The sequence below is a fragment of the Neospora caninum genome, chromosome X (genome assembly GCF_000208865.1).
Source record: "Neospora caninum Liverpool complete genome, chromosome X".
Lineage (NCBI taxonomy): Eukaryota > Apicomplexa > Conoidasida > Eucoccidiorida > Sarcocystidae > Neospora > Neospora caninum.
In genome coordinates, this window is record NC_018396.1 from 6,438,587 (window position 1) to 6,466,117 (window position 27,531).

At 52.0% G+C, this 27,531-nt stretch overlaps 4 protein-coding genes across 4 annotated transcripts; 2 read left to right on the forward strand and 2 right to left on the reverse strand.

Moving 5' to 3' along the window:
- Window positions 1-6,464: 6,464 nt before the first annotated feature.
- Window positions 6,465-7,427, reverse strand: NCLIV_052270 (conserved hypothetical protein; the record flags this gene model as incomplete). Its single annotated transcript, XM_003884780.1, has 3 exons — window positions 6,465-6,562; window positions 6,944-7,054; window positions 7,319-7,427. The coding sequence occupies 3 exons, from the start codon at window positions 7,425-7,427 to the stop codon at window positions 6,465-6,467; spliced, it is 318 nt and encodes a 105-aa protein (XP_003884829.1).
- A 3,289-nt stretch (window positions 7,428-10,716) lies between these two features.
- NCLIV_052280 (conserved hypothetical protein) lies at window positions 10,717-11,817 on the forward strand (the record flags this gene model as incomplete). Its single annotated transcript, XM_003884781.1, has 1 exon — window positions 10,717-11,817. The coding sequence occupies one exon, from the start codon at window positions 10,717-10,719 to the stop codon at window positions 11,815-11,817; it is 1,101 nt and encodes a 366-aa protein (XP_003884830.1).
- Window positions 11,818-16,874: 5,057 nt separating this feature from the next.
- NCLIV_052290 (conserved hypothetical protein) lies at window positions 16,875-20,341 on the forward strand (the record flags this gene model as incomplete). The annotated part of the gene is made up of 4 exons (XM_003884782.1): window positions 16,875-17,276; window positions 17,731-18,259; window positions 18,676-19,845; window positions 20,166-20,341. The coding sequence occupies 4 exons, from the start codon at window positions 16,875-16,877 to the stop codon at window positions 20,339-20,341; spliced, it is 2,277 nt and encodes a 758-aa protein (XP_003884831.1).
- Window positions 20,342-22,298: 1,957 nt separating this feature from the next.
- On the reverse strand, window positions 22,299-24,818 carry NCLIV_052300 (conserved hypothetical protein; the record flags this gene model as incomplete). The annotated part of the gene is made up of 1 exon (XM_003884783.1): window positions 22,299-24,818. The coding sequence occupies one exon, from the start codon at window positions 24,816-24,818 to the stop codon at window positions 22,299-22,301; it is 2,520 nt and encodes an 839-aa protein (XP_003884832.1).
- Window positions 24,819-27,531: the final 2,713 nt, after the last annotated feature.

Below are 27,531 nucleotides of genomic sequence, written 5' to 3' on the forward strand. Positions count from 1 at the left end.
GGTGTTTCGTCCTCGTTTTTCACTGACTCGCTTGACACATTTGACCTGGAAATCGCCAAGGAGTCTTTTGGCTGCTGCTGATGTGAAACTCTGGAGAGCTCAAGGGCCTCCTGCTCAGCAATGCGTGCCCCGGAAAAAGACATCGAGAGTCCTCCCAGGGGCCTTGAGGAGACAACTCCTGCTGCTGTGCTTCCTGCTGCAGACGAGGCCGGCATGTGCCGAAGGAGCTGCAGCTGCAAAGGTTGTGGCGGCACAAGAGAACCTGTTTTGTCGGCTAATGGAGAATGTTGCCGAGAGACTGCTGCCGAGTCGAGGACTTCTGAAGTCTCTCCGTGGAGTGCAACTGGTCCGGGCGACAATGAGGAAACGTCATTTGCACATGCTCCAAGAGCTCTGCTAGAAGATAATGGAGGCTGCGGCCCCTTCTCTTCCTCTGCAGGGGCACTAGGACTAGAGCACGGCCCACTGCAGGGAACAGATTCGAAGTTTCTCGACTCTGTAGCCGTACGGGAAGGTGCTGACATGTCATGTTGTTCGTCAGCAACAGTACATGGATATGCACCAGCTGGTTTCCCGTTGTGTACACTAGGCTGCAGTCCGGTTGCCTGACCAAGTACGGATGATCCCTTTCCCCAGGCAACCACTAATGGCGTGCACAAGCGCTTTTGTTGTACAAGACTAGAAGCTGATGAAAGCTGATCACTGGAGGAACCTTCCTTCTTCGCAGTATGAGTTTGCGGTTTTGTAGCGTCTGAGGTTGTACAGTTGCCGATCAGTTCTTCCGTAGCTCTGCAATTTTCAAATTTTTGCGGCGTCTGCTGGTTTCTGATGCCGGCTAGATCCTCCAAGTTACTGTCGACGCTGGGATGCTCCGTAACGGGGCATGAAGTCGATGCAAGGGAAGAATGTGAAATCCTTGCTGGTGATACGCTACAGGGAGGTAAATGAGTTGGAAACGAAGCTAAAGCTGAGATTTCTTCTCGCGAGTTGCCTTGCAGTGAGCCCACTGGACCGGTTTGTGCACCGCCGCATGCAGTGTCAGCGGAAGAAGGCATTCCGCTCCCCGGAGAAAGAAGCCCTGACATCGTCGCCGAACACAGAGGAGGAACAGGCATCGTGTTTGCAGACTGGAGTCTACAAGCACGGAAGGAAGTTGAAATGCGGAAGCAAAGTGACTGTGTCGTCCACAGTCATTTAGAGACTTAAAAGGCCGCTGCGCTGTTTGGAAACATGCGGGTGTCCATGACCACTCGGCGCTGCACTTGTCAAGTGCCACAGCTTCCGTTTGCTTCCATCAGCGCTGTGACGTGCGCCCTGCAGCCTTGCGATTCGTATTGCAGAATGAACAGCCGTGCAACCCTCCGCCCTGAATACGTTTGCCCTGGCGCGGATTGCTTCAAAGCGGTACAGAAGGGAACGGTGAATAACGATAGAGGAGCCACTGCGGAGTCCTTTGAGGACTGCTGGCTATCTGTTTGAATCAGCAGAGGGCGACTGTCTGTGACCCCAGCAACTTCATCAGAACGGGAGTTGCCTTGTTTTTCCAGAAAGATAACGTGACTTCCTGGACAGTGTCCAGGACATAGGGTCAAGTTTTCCAGATCGCTGCTGATGGAGAGAACATCGTCTAAAAAGGAGGGCGAGTTTGTTGCATAACTGTCCGGCAGAACAGACCCTATCATGAATCAGAAGTTCCAGTCCAACACGGCGTGCCCACTGTGAGGGGTACGGCTTCAGACACGGAGTCAAGTCCCGTTGACAAACAGCGACGGACTACATTCAAGCTCTGGACGGTCTTTACAAGATTCAGAAGCCTGCTGGCTCTTTGTTTGGTCCGGTGGGAGCTTGCAGCTGCCACCCGGGCGCCTACCTGCCTGCGTCGTTGTTCGATAGATCTCCGTCACGTGAAGCGCCCATAACATTCAAGCCTGTCATACCGAGTATCAATGACAGGATGGACCTTGTGCAGGAAATCCGTTCTGCACTCGTCGGCTCGGATCAGCTTTCGGCTCTTTCACCGTGCCTCTCGCTTTTTCGGAAAACTGGTAAGGGTGTCGACGTGCGGCACCGCTGCGACAATCAATGTTACCGAGCGTTCAGATCACACGGTGCAAATCAGATGCTGTGACTTATCGAATGTCCAAGAAATGGATGCGATCCAGCTGCAGGTAGAGCTGTTCTCTCATAACAAACACTGTGCAGATGGTCACATCGCGGACGACCGACGGCAGGCGCACGCGGTTCCTTTGTTGCCCCGCTCTACGAGCTTGTGAGTGTGTCGCTCTCCCGAGTGGTCCTGAAGGCGATTTGTGCACAGTTTCACGTCAAGGCAGAGCAAAGTCAAAAAAGGCCGGCATGTCTGCGCCACAGAAAACGTGCCTCACAGTAGCTGCACGGCCTGGAAGTTCTCTAAGGAAAAAAGTTGCTGCGAGCGTCAGGCTTTCGCGGTCTCCAAGGCGGAGGCCCTCTCTACCGAGGGAATGCACACCCGCTTGCTGGGATGCAAGTACTCCATTCATGGTCAGGCTTGAGATTGGCGCCTACATTTTTGACGGAAATCGCTTCCTCCAGAAACACACAGAATATACTGAGCACTGAATAACAAGAATGAGCTAAAAATGCTGCAAGCACCTGCCAGGCTAATCTTGACAAAGGGCACGCGAAGTCAGTTGCACCGAGTGCTCTGTCACCACTCGAGGCAGCGGGGGGTCCGGCAGGGCACGGGCACAGCCTTTTCGGGAGTCGTCCCGTAGGACGATGCGCGTCGTGCTGCAACGAGATAACAAACTCGCCGAAACCACAAACTTCCTCTTGGAGGAAAATAAATCAGCTCTTCGTCGCGCACTAACGTACGGACCCGGTAAGCATCTGCAAAAGAAAAACCGTAAAGCTATACTGTCGAGAAACGTGGTCGTGTCTGTGCGCAACAACGGCGGTCGTTTGGTGATCCTGGTCGCCGATCTGCCACAAGCAGCGAAGACGTAGGGTGCAGGTATGGAGAGGTAATACCGGAGTAAGGTTCCATCTGAGGCTTGACCATGTTTGCATTTCTCCTACGGGTCTTTGCAAGTGAAAAAGCTCTGAAAAAGTCTCTCAACTGCAGGCAGAGAGTCGGAGAAAAACGCCGTGACCCATCGTCCACGAAGAAAGAATTTGAAGGCACGATGCGAAAGGAGGGGGGCCACGCAAGGCGGTGCGCAGTGTTTCGGGCGTGGTGCAGTGCAGCGTGACGGGCTCCCCTGGGCCACCCAGCTCACTTTAGTGGTCAGCGTCATCACACCAGCCGGAGTCCATTCGATCTAAAACGCCCGCAAAGTTTCAGTGAAGCCCTACCAATCCAGGTAAAAAGCACAGTTTGGCTAAACGACAGTTATCATTTGCCGATACTGCGCAAGCATCTTCCGCGTTCCAAAACTCTGCGCGTGCGGCGGGCAACAACCTCCAGGCGCTCGTCCAGTTTTTCGGCGGTGGGATATTCGTTGTAACCCAACATTTCTTCGCGCTCAACTATAAGGAAGTGTTGGAGGAATGACAGTTCCCTTCTAACTTCAGCCACGAGGCGGGTGCAGAGTTTCACCAATCTTTGGCATACCTGCTGAAGCAGGACGCCTTGGAACATGAGGAAGTGTCTGATAAGCGTCTGAAAGAGAGTTGAACCAAGGGGTACGCAGCTGACCGTTTCACAAGCTACAACTTCGCTGCCATCAGCAAGTGGTCAGAAAACCAAAAACCATATCAAACTGATCTCGGAATTTGTGGTCGTGCGACACACGAGGCAGGTAGCAGTGGCACTCCTTCAAGGATGGATGTGTTCGAATACAGTGGTTCAGAGGGAAGAGTTGAACAAGGGTTGAGAGAGAGCGGTTAAGCCAAAACGATCTGAGTGGTTGCAGTACGACGCGGTGCAAGCTATTTGCTGAAAAAAAAGCCGCTTTGTAGAAGAAGATCACACACAGCCAACTGAGCCGCGGGGGCCTCAAGGCACACGTAGCAAGAAAGTTCGTTAACAGAGGTAGATTCACGCTGTACTACGATTAAACATTGCAAGTAAGCATGGTGAGGCAAATCCGTCTCGCACGCTTTGGAGACCACCGATGAAGTTGTGTCGCAGGAGAGACCCTCCGCAATCAACACGCACCGCAGGACCGAGTTTGGAGTATCCCTTTTTGAAACCGCAATATGTTAACTTTTTCCACTATGACGGGACTCGTGAATACGATATGAACGGGATGCACGCCGCCGTCCTGCCGCGTTCGGAAATCCGTATTGCTACCGTAGCCGCGCATTTTTACACGTACGGGACTGGTACTTGCACGTATGTGAAAGGCACGGGCACGAAGGTCAGCTTCACGCTAAAATCCCAAACTGTGTAAGAGCTGTTGGCCCCCCCACACGCCACAGAGTCACTGGGACAAGGTGGTGACAGAGTTAAGGCAGTGGTCCTACCGTTCAGTGTTGATGTCATGCATCCGATGTCCCGGTTCAGGCAGAACTTCAAGATATACCGGCCAGACTAGACTGAGCAGGGAGAGAAATCGAGAACCTGCTACCAGCTTCTGTTATCCACGCACACCGCGTTTGGCGTCGTTACGCGTGTACTAGCGACAGGGCGACTTTAACTTCTATGAACAAAGGAAATTGTGTTGTGTTTCCTGTTACATGAATTTTTGGTGTTATTGGATTGATCGGATCCCGACCGGTGTCGGAGTGGCATTCGTTCACCTGCACACAGTCTGCCCACCGGCATATGCGGCTTATCTCCGCAGCACTGTGTAACGTCTAGGATATCGGCGTGGTGGGCTTCGTACGGAAATGTCCGTCACAGAACTGTCGGCTACCGGAGCATTTCGTTGACATCCTTACCATCTCTTGTGCTACACCGGCGCACAATTGAGCACTCAGTGCAACGCGCGGAGTTCACCACGCGCTAGGTGGACAAGCGCCAGTGCGCCAGGTCATTTTCCAACTGGCTTCTTCCTCTCGCCCACTAACCCACCCTCTTTCAGAATTACACAGGCTTCTGCAGACTCAGCTTCAGCGATACATACCTCAGTGAAACTTGGGAAACCAATCCGTAAAAACAACATAGATCCTGAAGCAGCCTCCACCTAGTGCATGTGATGTTAAAATCCGAAGCCTGCGGCGGAGGCTGTTCCGTGGGTTCCTGAATGCCTCAAAGCCACTCTTGTAGCACTTGCATGATGACGTACTTGTTGCCTCCACTGAATGTATTTTCTGTTTTCTTTCCACTGTGTATTTAGTGTATCCCTAAAAAACTAAGAAACGCGATGTGACCGAAATCCAATGGCGAACTGAACGGTGGCAACAGAGATGAGGCGAGACTGATCTGGCCTTGAAAGTTACCATTCTGTGGAGTGTCGTTCCTCTTCTCTTTTCTCGTACGCCCTCCAACGTCTCCTTCTCCGTCGTTTCGCTTTTGTTTCTCATGTGTATCTGAGAAGGCTTGCTGGTTCCACAAAACCCGCCACCCACTCTCGGGTGCTGCTCGGCAAGTCAAAAAAAGTCGCTAAAAGGTGAGCACCCGGACACTGTTACGTGCCTCCGCGTGCACGTCTCCACAGAGACACATTACGTGTATGGTGCCAACTGACACACACATTTTCTGCAGTCGAATGCAATGTTTTACTCTAACAAATACGACCAAGACATTCTGAACGTGAGGGCAAATCCTCACGAGATGAACCAGTTTACGAGGTAGAGGGTAGCGGAGCACGTAGCCCCATGGTTCGCGCTCTCGCATGGAAAAGCAAAACGATTGCTCCATTATCTCCCATGCCGCTCCCATTCACGCTCACAGATCGTACAGTCCAGAGACAAACACCATCATCGTCCCCCCGTCTCCTTCAGCCAACATAGTCAAGCCAGAAAAGAGGGCACCCGTTCCAGTTACCAAAAAAAGCATCCACCACCTGAAAGCTGACAATCACGCTGCGAGGCGGGAGAAACCACCGACGCTAATGCCGTTCCGGATATAGGGCATGGCGCGTGTGACAGCCGCGAGGAGACACTTACCCGGCGTCCGTTGTAGTCGAAACGCCCTTCTTATTGTTTCTGTGCAACCTCCCTTGAGCTAGCCATTGTTTGTGATCGTTCTGTCGTGGAACGTATTGCACAATGGGTCTTATGGAACAAAAAACTGGCACTGACTACGTTTTCTGGGTCGGATTCGCTCCATGAGCATGTTTACCAACGGTATTTCAATCTCCCTGTTCGCGATGCTCGTTGCTTTGCAATATGCGTGTACTGAGGCTGAAGGTCAGACATCGAAGAAAGCGAACGTGTTCACCGAAGCCAAACAACGCCCGACGGCAGTCATCTCGGTGATCGGTACTCCAGGCCTGTACACTGCCCCTCAGAAAGTGACCCGCCTCCAATGAGGACGCGGTTGCAGTTGGACACTCTGCCAACACATTCTCGTCGCCGCAGCACTGGCACCAACGAGTCTACTTGGAAACTTTCGCATATCCATGGGTGCTAAAAATCGAGATTAAGTCCTTCATGAATGCCGCCGAAGGATCCTTCATGCCGTGCTTCTGGCACGCTACAGCAGAATCACACGCGAACGCATTACCAGTAGGTAAGCAAACTTGCTAACAGCCATTTCAGGCAATAGGCATGAGCCTGTACGGGTGAATAAACAGCACAGGTTCTGAAACACCAATATATACTGGTACAGAGAAGCTACCACATCCGTGAGAAGATGGTATCTTTGTGTGTCGCCAGAGGAGTGGGCAACAGTTACACTTGGCTGGTGCATAGTGGGAAAATACACACAGAAACACTCAGACCACAACTGCCAGGAAAATGGACACACTGATGAGCACCGAAACCTTGGCTACGTCGACACTGGCGCATGTCCTCTTCAATTGATGGATCATGCAGATCTGCAGGAGCATTGTCATTTACCGCAACGCCGACTTACCGAGAGTTATATCTCGCGCGATGGCGCCCAGCTCGGAGCTCATATGGTCCACTGAATATTTTGGGTCGTATTCTGGATGGTTCGCCAGCAAGTTGCGCAAAAGAGCCTCATCTGCATTCGAATTTGCAACAACAACGCACTGTATATGTGGCGCGGCGCGCTTCCAATGATCCAACTTGTAAATACTGGGACAGCTATACTGGAAAATTTGCATGTGGTACCAGCCAGAAGCGTGTGAAAACTGTTCAACGACTGCATCACCTTGAAGTATACACCACTCAGCAAGGGCGAACCCCGTTTCTTGCGACCATTAACTACGAATTAGTGCATGAACCACAGCCGAACGTGACCCACGTAAAGAAGTTTAGCAGATACCTTCTTTCTTGAAGTACACAGTCTCCTCTCCCGACCGCTTCTGGTCCATGAATTTGACACTGCTGAAATTTCGAGCCCCCAGAACCAGGCCACCTGGCGGCAACTTCATCCGGTCTGTGCACCGGAAAAGGGACGAAGCGTCTGTTGTTTTGCTCTGTACGTCGCGTCGCCCACTCTCCAGTGCTGTCCTGGCCACACGCCGGAAGGCAACTGCTACACAGGATGATGCCGACATTTTCTCATCCGTTTCCTGATTAGTGGCCTTTAGAAACTGAGGTCGATGCAGTGTTGTGGCTGTACACACGGAAAAGGTAGCGGAGGGGAACGTGCGGGGAACGCACTGCCACCAGGGATTAAAAATCAGTAAAAACAATGAGGCTTACGACGCAGAAACACAGGGCAGTGACGATGAAACCGCATCGGGAGCAACACGGAAGTATTTTACAGCTTGTCTCGCTGAGGCCGATCAACACCGCGTGCTTTGCAGGCGCAACGCGTCCGCAAAATTGTGAGGGAATATAGATAGTCCTAATGCCAATCAAGAAGACTGCGAACACTGCGTGGTGCTGCACACAGACTAAAAGAAGATGTCTGTTACGAAAGCATCCATAAATTTAACAGGACGCAGGTGCTGTGGAATATGGGTTTCTCGAGTCGGTTTTGCGTGTGACTCAGCTACTTAGTCCATTTCTCACATGGTTTTGAAACACTGACGGACCGGTGCCTCGCCAGATTTAATGCATGCGCTCCGGCTAATCTGCAAACACGTTTCAGACACGTCAGGCAGCTCCGCTGTACCATCGCCCGAGAAAAAGCACAGCAGACACACTGTAGTCACGTGTCACCGCGCGCTGATGCGACGGGCTTCATGGTGGTTTGCTTTGCAACGGAAGGAAATGAAATAGTTCTCGGCAAAAAGTAACTATTTTGTGGCTCCTGCCGCCCACCGCTGTCAGCGTGTCGTCCAGTCTCACGGCGACCAGGCAGGAGGTAGCGTACGTTCATGGTCACACTGACCGGTAGATGTCGCCTTGCAGTACCGTCCGCGGAGGCGTCCAACTATAAATTCCTCTCCAACTCAGCCCATTCTTTTGCATTGGCATGATAGTGTCAAAAGCAGCAGACAGGCGGAAGCGAGTGTATGGCATAATCGAAGAGAGCCCTCGGGTAGCTGCAGTTACTGTGGTCTGCACAGTCCACAATCACTGAATTGTGCAACGCCACCCAGGGCTTAGTCGTATGCTTAAACCAGCGAACATAATATAATATGCAACTCCGTTCCTGGAAATCAAAAGAGCTTTCACTGATTGTATTTATGAAGTGTGATTAGTTCACCTAGCCAACACGACCCGGTTGTTTGAGAACAACCCAAGGGTTCTGTTGTGTGTATCGAGCTGTACAACAACATTTGTGGTGTTGGTGTTACAGGTGCCAGAAACATCAGAGAACAGGTTGCCACAAGCTCAGACATTTCAAGAGTGTCACCTTAGTTCTGTTGCGCACCTCTGCTTTGTTACGGCGTCCTTCCGAAGTCTCATCCAACAGTTTTCGGCCTAGAATACACTGCCGTGCCGCAGGCCATCCAACATGAGCATCGGCATCGATGGTGGTGGCTTGAGTCTACAGAGAGAAGTCCGGATTATTCGCTACAAGAACGCAAGAATGCAACTGTCTTCGCGTAGGCGAGACTCCAACGTGCGAGCATCCAATAAAACGAAACCGCCGCGAGTGCCATTTCGGGCGGCTAGACCGTCAGCAGCTGTGCTCGGCTAGTCCTCTTGTCTGTACAAAGTATTTTCGGAACCGTGCCGAAGAGAAACCATCGCTGCACAATCGTGAAACGACCACCGCGGTGGTGTATGCTGCACACAGAGAGGGCTAAGGGGGTCACGTAACTACGCCGGAGAGCCATCCATGAAATTCCAACAGCTGCACTGCGTCTGTCACTTTCCATATTTTTGCCGTGGATCGGTAAACTGGTTGGGACAGTAGTTGTGCCCATAGGAACCCGAAGGGCCGCACGTCGACAGGCAAAACGCGTTGCTTCTATCCTGCTAGCCTGACAAAAAATTTGTTGCTAGATATGATTCTAAATGTCTGCTGGACCTGTTGTTTGCCATGGTTCACAAGGTGAGGCTGTAGAGTGCTGGATGAGGAAACAAGTCGTTGTCAGTGTGACTGATGTCACTTTTAAACGCCTGACACAGCTTTCGATGTAAAGCCGATATGTTTTTGTATATTTCTGGCTTCCGGAGCATCATTGGGACTCGTGAGTCCCTGATGGTGTATAGGGGCTGGGACAGACCCCGCTGCCACAAAGGGGGAATGGAATGCAGAAGCCCGAAAGAAACAGTCAATATCCCGGAGCAAAATCGAAACTTCAGCTCCAAGCCCCTGAGTGGAGTATGTGGCATCGCAATGCACGTCAATTTATAATTTTGGACCGCACTCGGAAGTTTTCGTGAATATGACGGTTGATTGTGCACGGCGTTCCAAAACTGGAAACACGAAGGTGTCCTTTAAGTCGTCGACCCCGTGTTCTCTGTTCGTAATCAATCTGATGGAAGGGTTATCCGAATTAGTCATTGTGGCTCCTTAGCCTTGCATGGCGCCTACACTATGTACCTAGCCGGAGTCTCGGTGCCTGCACAAATCGCACAGCGACACCGCCACTGACTCCCGCACACTTTACTCATCGCACTATGCGGCACGCTTGCGAGAACCGCTACACGAAATGGCTATACGTGCGCACTGGCAAGCTTAGGTTTCCAGCTCAGTGATAAGTCACCTCCATCGTTGAACTGTCATGAAGTATGCCCCACGGAGCAGCGGCTGGGGTGAGACGTGCAATGGGAATCGCGAACACCACATCTGCAATGGGTAAACAGAGGCGAAAAGAGCTCGACGCGTCAGCCTTCGTCACATGCCGATGTAGCAGCTACGGGGAAGGCCTGGTATCGGCAGACGGGCCTTGCACAAGGCGCTAGCGAGATAGAGACGCGCCTGGCGGTCCGACCCAGAGATAGTCACTCAAACCGACTGCTACAGTTTCGAGTAGTTTCCCGTTCTCACACATACACGATGGTAGAGTCAGGCTGCCTGCTCCATTATTTGTGTAATTCATCTTCCTGATGGAATCTAGCAAGTAACCCGTGGCTACTCTGGCTCACTTAGGGGGATTGTTTCTGTTTCTGTGCGGCCCTCTTCCTGCACATGATTCTGTGTGGCGGCGGCAGCCGGCTCGGATCATGAAAAAGGAAAGCGGATTGCGATGCGGTAATGAATGAGGTAAAGCATATAAATAGTATGAACGACCTCATGACACATAACGCGGTTCCACGAGACGGCTCGCCTTATAACTCTTTCGTGTTTCGTACGGTCTGGTAGCACGTTCAGCGATGGGTACGGACGAGTGGCCCGAATATGCCGGTGGAGAGGCCACCGGTTGGGCCAGTAACCGTGATTTCAATGGCTTCAATGAGGAGGATGATTATTTGCGTAGTTATGGTAAAGCTACCAAAGAAGCCTTATCGTCGACACGTTATTTTTCGAAAGGTATCTTGACAAAGAGCAAGGATCCTCGTACGCAGAAGCTGAAGCAGCTGATACGTCTCGTTGCGGTGGTTGCTGTGATTGCTGGGTTGGTTACAGTCGGTGTGAAAACTACGTCTGTGCTGAGGGAGGTTTCCACCAGACAGACTGCTACAGAAGAGACGAAGAAACAGCTTGACGCCGAGATGTCCCTTGATCAGGCGTACCTGGACCGTGCAAACGACATTGAACAGCGAATCGAGCAGAAGAAGGCACAGATCACGGAGCTGGAACATCATCTTCCCGATGAAGTTGCCGATGAACATCGCCCACAGACATGGAAACACAAGATGAAGAAGATGAACATCAAACAGGCGTTTGGGTCCCTGAGTAGGAACAAACGCAAGAAGCACCAGTCACTAAATTTTCTGCCTCGTTTTCTTCCTCCTCCTCCCTCTGACGAAGCACAACAGCCGGTGTCATCAGGGACGCAGCACCCAGCCTCGATGGTGGAACCTATCTATGAAACAATTCTCCCGTCACGTTTATCTGACGCTTCCGCTCACTCGTCAAGCGGTGGCAGTCTAGGAGACCCATTTCGCAACGTTGTTTACAAGATTGAAGATGAAATGAGACTTGTAAGTAAGGAAGAGTCTCAGTGGCAAAAGAAGCACGACTCAGTTCGAGCCCGTTTTAAGGAAGCCATCGGTAAGCATCATCCCGAAAGTGGACCCCACGGACAAATGTGGAAAATGGCTGAAGAAATCCAAGTTCCGGGAACTCACCCAGATGCGCAAGAATGGTTAGACACACCTAAGAAGTCTACACCTGTAAAAGACTTTTTCCGCAAATATATGAGACCGGCAGTGTCCCGTCTGCTAGAGGAAAGAGAACCCGAAGTTAAAAGAGAAATAGCAGCGGAGAGAGAGAAACTAGTTGAGCTAGAAAGACTTACGGGTGATGAGTGAGGATATGGAAGGTTCCATGAACGATTTCACTTGCTTCCCCGGCTTTTTTCCGTGTAGATTCAGAGGGTTCATCATGATAGGCTACGCCGGCGACGTCACAGTGACGAAGGGGTGGAAGCGACGTTTGGCGCTTCAGAGTCGCAACTGTGTCACTGCTGGATCTGGGGAGGAACCCGTGAGAGAAACCTATACTTGTTGTTCTCTGCCTCCTCACGTTTAAACCTGGTGAAATGCAGCACCTAGAACGTTCTCGCCCCTCCTACCCCTCGTGTGAATCTGTATGTATGGAGCAGTGCCATCGCCCGAGTAATTTGTTTTCCTACGGATAGCTAAGACCAGCGGTCTGTAGAGTCTCTGAGCGGCATTCTTCCCAGTGTTTCACGCTGTGCTTGTTCTTTGGAGCGTCTCCATTCTAACCATGCCGCAGCAGTTATGGCCCGTTCGTCAACAAGCAGATGGATAGACTCACAGACATCCAAAATCAGTATTCGAATTTGTGTGGGCGGCTTTGCAGGGGCACGGTGTTTTTTTGTTGTTTCTTTCTCGCCATGCTCAATGAGGACTGACGAGTGAAGGTTTCTCTTTTGAGAGTCCGTGCACCCTTGTTTGAAATTACGTTCTAAGTGCTGCAGATGTCGGAATTAACCTACATCTTGGCTGCAGCTCTGCAGGGACCACGAACCATCACCCTCTGTGCTCGGCGAACAGACGTTACCTCTCTTCTACGACGATTGTTTCAGCAATGCAGCGAGATGATTGTTGGGAAGCATGGCTCACCCGATTTAAAAACTCGGAATGAAGCCCCAGATTCTCCTGGTTGAACAAAGTTACTGCATACAGCCAGAGACCACCGACAAGAATTCGGTTGACATGGCGGCAGCACCAGTGCAATGCAAGCGGAGACCCTCGGTTTCGTGTGTGAGCCAGTGCTACAATGGTATGAGGCACATCAGCATGGCTACCCAACGTCACAATTGACAACTTCTCCCCACAAGGTGGACCAGTTAGTGCATCCTCCTCCTTGTGCCAGGAACCTGTCGGCACGACCGAAAACTTCCAGTTTTTACGTGAAGCCGAGGTTAGTCGTCACGGGAAGAAAGACACCAAAAGCAGGAAACAATATGTGCGTTCAGAACGTGAAAATTGGCCTCGACAATACCAGACTTTTCAAATCCGTACGCGGTGTCGAACTCTGCAGGCCCTACGGGGAGGCCAGAACATCTGAAAATGGATATGACCTGGAACGCTGACAGTAGGGCCGGCCCTGAGCGCGTAAGAAGAAGGTACTGTTTACTGCTGTTCATTTGACAGTGTAAAAATAAACGGCTAATATCTGCATACATGTAACGGATGCTAAACGACGATCATAGTGAGTTGGATTAGTCTTCTGAAACCAATCGGGGAGAGTCTTTCACGCTAATTTCGTTCGCATTTTCCTTCACTAAAAAAGCATATCTTGCTGACACGATTTATTTCGCACTGGTATCATTTGGAACGGTGTATGAACGGCACCGAAGGCATCGCTGCGATGCGGTTCTTGGAAGACTAGAAGATCTGAGGTTTTCGCCCGAGACATTCAGCACCCTCTACATGTTACGTTCCAACTGCCAGTTTTGAAACACAATCAAAGAAGTAAAGACGACACTTCGTATTTAACAGAGATGTATATCTACAATTTCAAGAAAATGATTAATTATCCAATAAAGGCTTTGTGTTACTGAACCATTGATATATTGAATGACACTTGTAAACAAAATTCAGTTTAAATTATTTTAATATACTGTTCATAAATAATCATTGTATATTGAACGAAGCTTAGAGTGAATAATTAATGAAGTAACGTGTTAGATGTCGTAGTTTGTGTGCCGTTCCACCGGCGTTGATGAGTACAAAATCGTGTGCTGCTGCTGTGTATCCGGTTGTGGGTCTCGAGTGACGCTGGTAGAGTGATCACGATGGAAGGCTGGTTGATTATTGCATTACAGAAGTGGATGGTAACGTCCTGGATATGGATCGACCAAGTTCTTTATGATTGCTGTACACCACCACCCCTCTGGACTGCCCGACGGTTAGACCCTGAGCATACATCCCTTAAATCAGAAACAGGATTGGACTGCTGGATTAGCTCTTGAAGGTCTCTGTTTACATCGGGTGTTCACGTTTGTTTGTGGTACGAAGGTGCTTTTGATAGGTTAAAGCGTTCGCACGAGTCGGACACGACAACGAACTGCAAATAGTGCCACTACAGCATTTGACTGTCTGCTTCTGAGAACCTGGACGGCATAAGGTCTCCAATACATGGTTCTTCTCGACGAGGTCGGTAGCGGCGCTTATTCACAGGGAACCCAACTGCTTCAATTGCGTGAGTGGCTGCGAGTTTCACTTGAGGAAGCTTGAGGCGACAAATCGAAACACGATTCATTCTGCCTGGGGATTCTTTTGATGCCAGGCGACAGCCAGGTGTCTTGACGAGGCTCATAAAAAGCAATAGATTCCGCGGTTGTATATCGAGGAGCCAAGGTTGGAAGGCGCAGCTGCCTTTTAGAGATACGTACAGAGGCTCGAGCTCCTTGTCTGGCACTGCCCTGTATTCCTCTGTTTTCAGAAAAGACCCAGTACAATGCCTTCTCAGACGTAAGCTGAAATGCAAGCATGAATCCATGCCTCGCCGACGAGCCAAACGACTCTGCGTATCTCGCCCCATATCAGACTGGACTCTATGGCACTAACGTTGTACCACTTAGCGCGGAACTTTACCCTCAATGCCTTCGAAGATGTCAGGTAGACGGAGTGCACGGAGAAAATCCTGAAGCATGCGTAGAGGAACATAATCGTGTTGCTGGGAGACATGTATTGCACGTTTGCTTAAGCCTAACAGAAAAGCGACATATGTGTAAAATGGGTAATTCTAGGAAAGGTGAGACTTTCTACATTCATTTTATCGAGGGAGGCTTGTCCCCTGGCAGCGGGCAGACGCAATGCGATGCCACCCTGCCAGTGGTTTCAAGCGGCCTCCTTCATCGCTCTAACGACATTGCTCAGTTCCTGAGAGCTCTACAACGCCTTTCACATCCTGGGAATGGGAAATAGATTCATAAACGGCTCGGATGCTTATGGGGCAGTAGACACAGACTTCATAAAAACTTTCACTTTCTGTGTCTCGCCCGCGCAGCGTAAGTACCAAAGATGCTTGTTAGTGCACTTGAAAATCGTTGTCGTCGCAAAAGTAGAACTATCTTCAAAATATCTAAAAAAATATCCGTCGTTGTATGCATGCAGCTATCCTCAGAAGGGTACTACCAATTTGCAACATGTGTCGTCAGCCTGAGAGTACGACTTTGAGTGTCGGGATTCCATAGATTTGCATATACGCATTAATCCATCAGCGCGTTTCTTTTGGGGGTAAGTGGTAATGAGTCCTCCATTTTTCGGGGCTTTCACAATTCAATTGTAAGGGAAATTTAGCAGGAAGCTCGCTTAAACATGCGGACGCTGCAGATGTGGCGGATGGAGAGTTGAACAGTTATCAGAGTTCTGCTGGCGTATATGCGACTCGCTCAGATGCAATCTTCGATTTCTAATGCTTTGCAGAGGCTGTGCTATTGGCGAAATCAACTCGCAGAAGGATACTGAGGCGGGGGCAAACAAATGGTGACGCTGCGTTGGCGTATCGAAAATAGGGAGGGAAGTACTACACTGCATCTGAGGCAGTTGTTGGTTCACACGAACTGCGTTTCACTCTAGAGAATAGACTTTAAGAATAACGTCGTGTGGATGACAGCGAGTCACCCCGGTCACCGGGTATCTACCGAAATTTGAAGCTGCCGACGGGTCTCATCCGGCGCAAAATCCGCGCATGCATCCCGCATGCAAGCGATTTGGGTTTTTCATCCTGGCAACTCAACAGGAAGAATAAACAAAACTCGATTGATATGTTGTATATCCGTTGTGGATTCCACTCAAGGTACCTGTTCCCTTTTTCTGCTTTTGGTCGTATTGATATTGAGTTGCAAAAGCGGAGCCTCTCTCTCTCAACCTGCCCCCCGCCCGCCCTGTGCGGCGCCGCTTTTTTTCATCACAACGGTCTACTGTCCGATCCTCTATTCTAATATCGCACCACTTTCAGCTTCTACATACTTTGTTAGTGTCGCCGTCTGAGCTTTCGTTCTCACTCGCGAAATATGGACTGCCCATCGCCTGTTGCAGCACGACGACCCGCCCGTCAATCTTGACGCTGGAGGAGGCCCGTGTGCCAGCGGGAAGTGTGTCGCGACGAAGTCGGGTGTCTCGGGATTAGGAAATAGCACGCACGCCGGGTGTCTCTTCTTCAGTCTCATGACGTCTCATTGTGACTGGAACGCTCCTTTCTTCGATTGTCTGCCGGTTGTAGCGTCAGGCAGAGATCTCCAGCTTGTGTGTCTGTCCCAAATTATTTCAGGACACATGTCACGCCCTGGCTGTCGCACCGGATGGCAAGCATGCTGCCCCTATTTGGACGCCATCATTCAGCGTCGCCGCCGTCGCTACTATCTTGTTTCTGCAGGAACGGAGACGCGTTTCTGTGGAATCACCCATGGTGTGTGGGCAGCCCGAGACCATCCTCCACCTTGTTGTTCTTGTCAGAGTCCTCGAAGGAAATTCAGCTATGCAAACTAGCCGAGAACGGGCCAAGCCCCGTGCGTGGTAGCAGAATTCCAGTTCTGGCGTCGAGCTCACATGCTGGCCATACAATTAGCTGCGCACCACCACGCGTCACGCATTTCTCGGAATTTCTTCTGTTCCGACAACGAAGTGAACCACCTCTGTGTGCACACAATTCGCCACGCAAACCTGTGGCATCCTTCCTCGCAGCTCGAACCCCATTCCTGCAGGAAGCCCCGTTTTCAACGGGTCGGGCAAGCGGCGCGCGGGGCTCCTCGGCTGCCTGCCCGCCGACGCTAGAGACCTGCACTTACTGTCACCAGCCTCCATCGGAGGCGTCACTTGAATACGTTGAACCGCATGCAGGGCGGCACTGTTCTCAAATCAGAGGCAGGTTCGCTTCGGCAACCCCCCACATGGATGGCTCCGTCGAGCCATCTTCCCCAGAGTGTGTCGACGATGAAGCGATATCGAAGTTCCCGGCTTCGGAAGACTTGGTCACCCATCGGCCACCCACTGACGCACAGTTCGGCGTCGGCGCCGAGGGACCTGTGCCTCTTCCTTCTCTTTTTGAGGGGGACATCGAGGAAGAGGACTGTCCAGAAGACTTCCTGCACGGTCTATACACCTCTGAGGTGGCCACACATCGCCATGCTCGCATGTGGCTTAAACCAGGTCTCCAACGTGCTGCGCGTCCCGTGACAGCCCATCACACAGATCCAGGCAATGGAGACGGGCGACAGACTCCGCGGGACGGTGACACTGGTGCAAGCACGGACGAGCGCTCGCTGATTCGCCAGAAGAGGAGGGCCGGATTGGTCCGTTCTCGCGGGGAAGCACACGAATGGGACAGATGTGTGCACTCTGAGTCAAGGCACGATGACGAAGGTGGTTTGTGGTGGGAAGAACCGGACGACACGGAGTTTGCGACAAGCTCAATGTCTATATCCTCATCCAAACGCGTGGGGCGTGGGTCTCCTGGAACGACGCTTCTTTCGCGTTTGGCACTGGCGGAACGGGAGGCGCTACGGACCCCTCGGCCCCGGCGCGCGGGCGGAGTGTATGGACAGTGGAGCGACAGGCTAGCGCGCATTCAAGAAGAAGGAGTCTCTGCAAGTGACCTGCGGTCGCTGGTAAGTTGTCAAAACTCACACGTGTTTCTGGTGGTGCTTCTACTCGGTCCAGAAAGGGTCGTGTACGTGGAAATGCCGCGAGATTCGAGCTTACGTCAAGTCTGCCGTTTCGGTTCCTTGCGCTGACTCGTGTTTGCAGGCTGTGGACCGTCGTCATGTGGTGCCAGTCGACAGAGAATGGGACAACACCTTCCTGGGAACTGGAAAACACTATAGATACAATGGCTCGAGGGCGTCGAACACGCGCGGAGCTGTGGGGGCCCCTCGTCGGATGCGCGTGCTCGATCTGGATTCTGTGAGTCCTGCTGTTCTGCATCATTCCTTTATGTTTCTCCTTGTCAAGCATCTTCCAGCGGAAATCTGTCTGAAAGTGCTCAGCCGAATTGCAGTTTACAGGGATGTCCACACGCAACTCGCGTATGAGAACCTGATTCGCGACATGGGCTTCCTGTTCACCAAGCACTACGAGGCGTGTACTTCCACACCACACGACCTTGGCCCAACTCTGGTGGCTTACGTTTGCCGGATCGTGCAGACTATCTCCATTGCCTGGGGTGTGAACTATGTCAGGAGGTTTGGGTGTTTTTCCAAGCAGTTCATTGTCCAGCAAATCGAGAGAAGCGCGAATCCCCGCTTGTTCGACTTTGTTCGCTATGCGCATAAAGGAGGTAACCAACTGGCATCACCCCAGAGATCTGGTTACGCACAGCACAGAGGGACACCGACGTCGTCTGGGGGTTTCGACGTTTCTCCGCTCCGTCAACTGTGCTGGGGTCTACGCCGGTTTGCCATAGCGAGGAACGTGGTTTCACACACCGCCTTTCCGTGTCCCATCGGATGGCCCCGTCCTCATCTCAGTGGGTCCTGTACCGCCGGCGCGCCGGGGTGCGTCTCACAACAGCAGTCAAGCTCTCTGCGTGAATTTACCAACCACTCGATATACGCCACGTTAGCGTACCTTAGAGAATATCGGGTTGTGGCAGTACACCTTAGGGGCGCCTCTCACGAGTTGCCATGGTGTTGCGGACCCGCGAGGAAACTTTCAGAGCTTTAAACGAGTGTATTTTGTGAGCGTTGTGTGCAGGCGTGAAACCGCTTCCACCGATAGTGACCCACCCCCATCGTCTGTCGTCCTATGTTCGCTTGCTTGATGAGAGCTCTTCAAAGTTCTACATGTACACTCACTTGAAACGCCACAGACAACTGCCCCTACAACAGCAGCTGCACGCCTCCCCTGATCAGGTGGAAGGGGTCGCTGATGCTGGGGAGCGTTTCTTCCGACTGGACAGCCTGTCTCCTCCACCTCAAGGCACTGGATTGGAGGAAGAGTCCCGACTGCCTCGGGCGTTTGTTGCTGCCGAGAAGGCTCTGCAGCCTGCGCAGCGCAGGGTTGCTGGGCAGGCGAAGGCTGGGGGCCACAGCGATAGTCTCGCGAGGGTGCCAGGACTGCCGGCGGGGAGAAAATCGCAAACGGGTTTCGGGGAGAAAGAAGAAACGGTGAAGCGACCTGCCATTTATGACTTGATCCTTGCCGCGGAGCACCTGGGAGTAGACTACAAGGAGCTACAGCGACGCATCCAGGCCGAGCAGGAGGAAGAGTGGAGTAGCGATGAAGACGAGGGTGCAAGAGAGCTGCGCGAGCTCATCGACAACGACGAGGTCTACAAGCACATCAGAGATCGGTATTATCGAGGGCAGAACGCCGATCGCGCCATGGAAGATGAACACTCGGACGATGAACTGCACGACCGCTCAGAAGAGGAGACAGACAGCGATATCGACTCCGACGTCGATGTGCGGATACGCGAAGTTCCACCCGACGCCGATGAAAAAGACATGGCCAGGCCGCACGGGAAGCTTCAGAACGCATGCAGCATGCCGACCCGTGCAACAACAAGAGCACAAGCTGACACCACGGAGCATACAGCATCACTTGCGTCAGGCACCCGGTCCACACTGAGGTCTTCGGCTCGAGTACAGACCACTCGGGTCTCACCTTCCTTGAGTTCCTTCGAGACGACTGGAAATGCTCCCTTCGAGAGTGCACGTGTCGAAACATCTGAAAGCAGAGCGTCCGCCCTTGTACCCGTGGAACCGGACAGCCAACAGTGGGGATGGCAGTGGGAGTTCCAGAGAGGCGATGAGCTGGGGTCGAACTCATGCGCCTCCGAGGAAGGGGACGACGACGCAGCCGGGGCAGAAAGGTGGTGGGGCTCGGCCTGGGGACGGCACCGAACAAGATTCCGATACAAAGGTAGGTCACTCTCGCACCATCCACAACGACATTTGCAGCCCTGGATTGTACTGTGTGCGTGAAATTAGAAAAAAACTTGAGTTCGAGAGCAGGAATCGTAGGAACTTGCCTGGAGATACCGAAGTATTGCAGACAACTACGAGAGACAGGCAGATCGTGTTCTCCAATAGTTCAGCATTTGAGAGTGTGAAGGAGGTGGTGGTTGACAGTGGAGTGGAGCCCTGCGTGTACGTGAGCCGCAGTTCGAATGGCTGAAAGGGGGCACATGGCAATGTGATGAATTTGTTTTCGTGTATGTGCCTTTTCCAACTCGTGTACAGGCCGGTCGTACGGCGTGGTTCCAGGAGAAGGCTGGAAGCTGCTAGAGGAAGAAGGGACTCTGAAATTGTTGAAGCCGAAACGGAGATTCGGGAAGCACGAGCCGAAACGAGAACGGCGCATTATGCGTCGAGTGACCCTCCGACGAGTCCGCCAGCAAGTGTTGCAGGAGGAATGAGTCATTGTGTCTCGTGGAGGCACGGGTTGCGCGGGAGCGTCAATTTCTCTGGAGTGCAATGCGGACTGAAGATTTCGCGAGACTCTGCAGGATCTCTTCACTATCCCAGTATTTATAGGTTGTCGTGGTTTAAGGTGCCGAGACGACGGTCTTCCTGTGAAGGCAAGTAGCAGAGTGATGCATTGCTTGGCAAACGTGTCTTAAACCCTCGCACAGTTCAGGGATTGACTGAGACGATACCCTATGATTTCAGTTCTTGGGGAGTTCAACAGAGCGCGAGCTGGGCGTTGACGCGAGCAGTGTCACAGTTGGTTGGCGAAGGTGCTGTCGTGTGTGGAGTCGGATAAAGAAACATGCGGGTAGTTCCCAGAAAGAGAAATCTAATAGTGGGCTTTGAGGCGCGAACTGTCCAAGGCGACGACTCCCGTGTATTGCCAGTCGAGCAGCGGCCCTAGCAGGCTCCTGTGTGCCCTTCACCGGGGTAGCCCCGCAAGGAAACGTTTCACGGAATTTTGACGATTGCGGCGACAGAGACATACAGGAAGAAACAGAATGATCTACTAGTTTCTCCATCATATAAACTGGCAGCCCAGAACGGCGCTGACTCAAGGACGGTTCGTTTGATAAACCAGCTCACCGCAGTGCACGCCATAAATAGAGCCCCTTCTGCTCTACACTTTGGCGACGTACCTGCGCACGGACTAGGTACCACATGCTCTCTTTGAAAAATCAATCTCCGATCAAGTAGCACGGCGCTGCCAACTCAACACCGCCTGCCTCTCCGCCACTAGCCCGAAATGGAACGGCACACTTCCCGTTTCATGACAAAAAAGTAACTTGATCAAAGGAAACATGCCCAAAAGGTAAGGCGATGTGTCACATGTTACCGTAACTAGACACAGCAGGAACAAGAGCCACTTCCTATGCGCCGATCCGTTATGATGACGTTTTCTACGTCTCCACTAAGGACTTTGGTCTATTTCTTTGCACGGGTTCCCGTGTCCCGTTTGCGGTTCCCACGAATGTACGGTCCGGTTACCGACCCGTCCTAGACGTAAGTTGTCCAATCCGTGCAATTCACTTGATCACAAAGAACATTCCATGTACCATTAAAAGACGTACACGAAACCCAAAAGCGTTTCCAGAACAAGATCGTGACGAAAATAAAGGGATGCGCGAAAACCGTCTCGATGCACTAGTCAACACGGCTAGGCACCCTGACAGAGTATGAAAGGCCCGCTGTCAGAAACGGATGCTGCCTTCAGGGTTTGCAAAACCTGCTTCACATTCGTCAAATACAGAAACTGGATAAACAACTGCAAGTACCCCAAGAAATCGTTCTATAAAAATGAGCAGCCCCTGGGATGGGGTTCCGGTGGCTCAAACAACAACAAATAGACCATCAGCTTCCGTGGATCATCTGCCACCACATCCACGGTTTTGCATGGCGCTTCAATCAGCCAGTTTCACCTCTGCTGAGCGATGAACCCCATCCGGGAGAGGCGGTCGGCACAGGATTGTCTCTAGAGGTGCTGAACGATGCAGTGACCGACCGAAGCAACTCGATCGCGACCACAGGCTCAACACGCTGAATCCTCCACAACAAACACCGTAAGATGCAATGTATTCATTTCGACTGTTACGATATAGGCGAGGACAAGACTGAATCACCTTCCGCTGTGTCAGAATAAAGGCCACCGCACCACCATATACCGACTTGTGTAAACACGAGAAAAACAGTCACGGTCACTCACCGACAGCTGCACCCGCACACAGGCCGGTCAGTCTTTGGCACATGACTCAGACGCTCAGATGTGTATTCACCAAAATGTACACGATCACGCGTCATCCCCTCGACGACCGGCGCGAAACGACTATCGAATGCCACATGCACACTGTCACTCCGCATAACCTCCTCAATTCCCCTAAAACCTGTCGAGGCAAACAGCCCCGTGCTCTACTCTTCTGCAGTGACTATATCTTCATTACGTGCTGTTGCGGCGTCGGTAATTTGTGAATGTACGCCACGTTTCTCAGACTCAGCAGCAAGCATCTGAAGACCATCTTCTCGCTTGAAGCTGTCACCCGCTGCATCACCTGAGACCGCTTCATGGTGGTCACCAGGCTGAACATCGCTTCCAAACGCAGCCCTCGATGCCGGAGGCAACGCTTTTTCTTTCTCTTCGCCTTCCGTTTCTGGAGACAGTGTTTCTTCTTGATCCTCCTCACCTTGTATATGATGTGGTTTGATTGTGCTGCTCCCCTCCCCGTCCTCTAATGGTGATCGATGAATCTCATCGCCAAAGTCAGCCTGTTCTTCCGGAGCAACTCGTGGTACTGGCGGCAGCGCTTCCTCCTCTTCCGTTCCACGTGCCTCGACTGGGTGTGTTTCCAGTGGACCACTACCTGGTGTTACATCCGTGGATTCCACCTGGTTAATCTTGTCGCCGCCGTGGTGTTCTATCTCAAGATGGTCTCCCGACGCAGTCAACGCTCCTTCGCGCTGCTGGTTCCCCTTCGCATGTTCTTCTTGTTGGTGCGGCGTCAGTGAAGCCGAAGGTGGTGGAACGTATTCGGCTGCCTCTAACTCCGGCGGGGGCGCAGCTCTCTTGAATAGGTCGGGAGGCGGCGGTTTTCCAATATTCAGAGCTGCAGCACCTACTGCGTTGGCAAGAGCCTCAATCTTTGAAGACGCGTGATGAGAAACCTCCACGTGTTCAGCTGCGTGCCCCCCACCTTGCCCGTGACGGTCATGAGCCGCAAGGAGGCCAGACGTGTGCGAATCGGTTGAAGCGTGCATCACTGTCTCCGGAAACTTTGCCGAGACGGAGTCCTCATTCCCTGGCCCCGGTCCTGCTTTAGGAGTCAGCGCAGGCGATCGATGCTGACATTCGCTGGCGTCACCGTGGTCTCCATCGGTACCATGTGAAGCTTTCGCCGGGCGATATTCGCGCCCGTAGCGGCTGGCGATGTCAATTGTAGCTAGTAAGGCCTTTGTTTTCTGAATGTTCGCAGATCCTACTGTCGCTGTGTGATCGGCCCGCGGACTCGTCAAATTGTCGGCCGGAGGCCTTGGTTTCTCGAACTGTTCCTTCAGTACCCCGACACCTCGTCCACACGCGGTACTACCCTGCGCCTCGATATCCCCTGTGGGCTTCCCATTGCAAGAAGCCTCTTCTTTCTCTGAATGGTCTCTCGTCCTGACCGCCGTTCCCACCACTGCTGCTGCCGCGAGCCGGGCCTTCTGTTTCTGCTTCCACAGTGGCTCCGGCTTTGGTTCCCCGCTCGTCTTCTCTGCTGTTTCACCTGTCCACGAGGATTCGGGCTTCGCAGGAGCCTTTCCTCCTTGTGGGGGCACATGTTTCTCAAACATCTGTCTTAGCTTACCAATAACGGCCGAAATGGGCCGTTGCGCGCCAGCAGCTGGCTCCACCTCCAACTTCTCCGACGCTCCCCGCGCATCTGCCCCATCCAAGTCGTTTTCATATTCAAGTGGGCTCTGCTCCTGAGGCTCTGTAGGACTAACAGTTAACACACTAACCAACTTCACATCAGTCTCCTCTCCCTTGTCCTCTGACGGCACAGTCGCGTATTCTGTTCCACCGGAAGGCGCCACCTTGGTGTCTACCCTGCTTTCCGCTGCGGCCGCACCGGCAGCGTTCCCGTTGACGGCCTTCATTGCTTCCCATTGCGTCGGTCCTCCTGTCACGCTCGGCGTTTCCCCCGTGTTCGGTGGTGTGTCCTGGTGGCTGGTCTGATCATGAGACTGGGTTTTTTGAATTTTCTTCTCGAACTGTCCGAGAAACTCGCTAAGCACAGTCGTCTTCTCCGTACCGTTGGTGACAACGGGAGAATGGACGTCGGGATCTTCCGATTTGCTCATGCTGTCTTCGATAGTGCGACAAGACCCCGTGGAACTCGAGAGACCGGTAGGCTCACTTGCCCGAATAGACGAATTCTTTGCACCCCCGATTTCAGCTAACGACCCTTTAGCTGACATGTCACCGCCCTGGCAAATGGGCTTACTGTCACCTTCTCTCTCGGTGGGAAATGTACGCGGCTCCTCTGTTGAAGTTGAGTTGCCTGGGGCAGCTTGATCCGCTATGGCATCCTTCACCGGCACAACCTGCTCTTCCGCCGTCCGTGGCGGTTCAGCAGAAACAGCCACCTCAGCCCCGATACCAGCATTACTCGTTACGGCAAATCCTCCTTCAGGGTCATGCTGAGTACTGTATCTATCATGTTGTGTTCCCAATTTATTAACCGTGGATGGCGTCGCAGAGCACGTCAGTTGGCTGGGATCTCCATCTGATGCAAACTGTGAAACAATTGTGCTTTCTTCGCCACGTTTCACATCTTCCAGTTCGTTGGATATATGACGTGGCAAATCTGCCTCATTTGTCACGTCAGCAGCTGGCTGCTGCGGATCAGCCGCAGACGGAACAGTGACAACTGGAGTGCCGTCCTTATACGCCATGGTTTGTCGTCATTCTAGGTACCGGCTCTCGTTTGTCCGTGGGTAAAGTCACTCGGCTCGCAAACCTAAAAGGCGACCAAGCAGACCCCTGTTAAATCATTTGCAAAAAATCCTCCTCACCACTTGCTCTGGCGCAAAGTAATACTCGCAGCAGTTGCTAGCGGGGGACCTGAGGGGGCCGGTAGTTATGAGAGATGTGAAGTCTGATGGAAAAAACATAGCATCCATATCAATCCAGAAGGCACATCCTCTCCTAACGATAAACACGGTAACTTGGTAAAACGAGTCAAAAGCCTTGCTGACGACCAGCCGCACCGCAGTGAGCGATAATGCAAAACGACGCCAAAACGGCATGCCGCCAGCAGGGGGTGGCTATGGAAACATTGAAACACCGTAGCAAACAGAAGCAAAGCGCAAACGCTGTTTGAGGTCGTCTGCAGTATTATCAAGGCGGACACAAGGTCCCAACCGATAAAACGCAGAATTGTTCGGAACTCAGTATTGTGGCAGCCGGTCAAGCGCGCTTCGGTGGCTGCTGCTAAAGTCGTCAGTAAATGAGCACAGCGCTAACAGGATTGCAACATATATGAAGTGGTTCCGCCCTATTCGTTAGTTGAAAATCGTTCATAAAATGAAAACACCGGAGTACTAGCGGTTCTTCTTGAGCCAAACGCGAACGGGAGCCCACTCCGCCGAAGGTAAGCTACGGCCAATTCGCTTGCGTAAAGACGGGCGACCGCCAAGGTAGGCGGGCTGTCATGCCCACTATGCGTTGAAACAACGGCGAGTCTTATCGCAAGGTGAAACCTTACCCTCCGATGTTGTACTATTGTAGCATTTAGAGAAGTACTTACTCGTTCCAGCTGAAGGGACGGACACAGCTGAAGAGAAAAAGCTGGAAGGCAGGCAATGGTGTACTTACAGGCAACGAATGAGGACTGCACCAATTCTCGCCACGGCCGGGGATACCGATTTTCTGCTGTTTCACAACGAAAGGCACTAACTTCAACTGGACAGCCTGCTCGCGTTACAAGCATGACAGGCACTGTTAGAGCCCTTTTGAGGGCGCCTCGTGAGCTCTCCATTATCCTTGCCTGCGAATTTGCCGACTCCTGTAGCACCTTCGCTCTGGACTACGTGTTTGTGCTTTTTCTTAGTAACGTGTTCAGTTTCAGTGACCAGTGGGCTGGATGGCTATATGGTCTGTATGGAGTTATGGTTCTCGTCTATGGGCTTGTGCTGGGCCCACTTATTGACAACATTGGAGTAAAGTGGGCACTGGTCGTAGGTTCCGCTTTTGCGGCGGTAGGCCGGCTCTCAATCGTATTCGTGTCCGAAGCAGCCCTTCTACTCGCAGTGCTCCTGACAGTGTTGCCCATGGGTGTCGCCATGACCAGTAATGTTCTCAAACTTGGGATAAGAAGGTACACGACAAAAGCGAATCGTACTCTCGCATTCGACTGCTCGTGAGTCAGTACAACCTAAGACGAAAACAGGTGTGAACACATGGAAATGCAGGTACTTCACCATCAACTGCGCGGCTTTCGCCTCTGCACTTCTCCTGACAGGGACGCGAGCCTTTGCCTCGCAGTACGGTCCATACTATAGGCTGTATCTTCTGCTGGCTTTTTCCTGTTGCCTCATCCAGTTTATCCTCGCGTGTTGCTTGAGAGAAATCGTTGTTCACGAGGAGACCCAGGACGTCCGGGATTTCTTCATTGAGGCTTCTCACCCTGTCGAGGTGATTGCTTGAGAATGATACGCGTCACCCTCCGACAGCACTAAACCTTCGTTCTTACAGATTATCAAAGGCGTGTGCAAATTGCCCCGTTTCTGGCAATTTGTAGGCATTTCGCTTCTCGTCTGCGCAGGTAAAGCAAGTGCTTTGTTTGATTACGGCAGCCATTCGCTGTATGGTGGTGGCCTATATAGGAGTCGGCACGTGTCTCCGGTACGTGCATACTTCGCAGCGATACAGCACATGCGAGCCTCATTTGCAAATTTCTGGCTCTTGCAATCAATACCCAGGCACTTAGGAAGTACATTCCCGAAAACATTTACAAGAGGTAGAGCCTCGTACACATATTAGCCTTCATCAAATGGAGCACATCCCCATTTTAGTGAACGGACCGAACGCGCCTTTTGAGCTTGTGCTTTCTATCAATCCACTGTTGATTATGTCAATGATGCCGCTAATGTCTCTTTCTCGTCTCAACTACTACATGTCTCCATACGAAATGCTTGTCCTAGTAAGCTTTTACACGTAGATTTCACGATTACATCTCTTCTACGCTGACAGCAGGGTTCTGCCATCTCGGCACTATCTATGTTTGTCATGGTAAGACGTCCCGATTACACTCCCGCGTAGGCCACCGTCGATCCTCAGCTTCCAGGGTGTCTCGTCCTCTATAGTGGCGGCTGTCATAAGCGTAGCAGTCTTCACCATAGGAGAGATTATCTGGGCGCCACGGTTTCTTGAGATGTCTGTGATGGTACGGCTCCTCCCTCCACTGATGGAGTGTACACAAAACCACCATTTTATACGGTTTTAGGTTGGTGACGAGGGACGGGAGGGAACAGGTAAGTGTCCAACACAGTGGAAACGTCGCTCGCTAGTGATGTAGTTCATTCTCTCTCTCGGTAGTAATCGCGCTTACCGGGTTCCCAAAATTCATCGCTCGTCTTGTTGCTGGAGGATCATCAGGCTATCTAT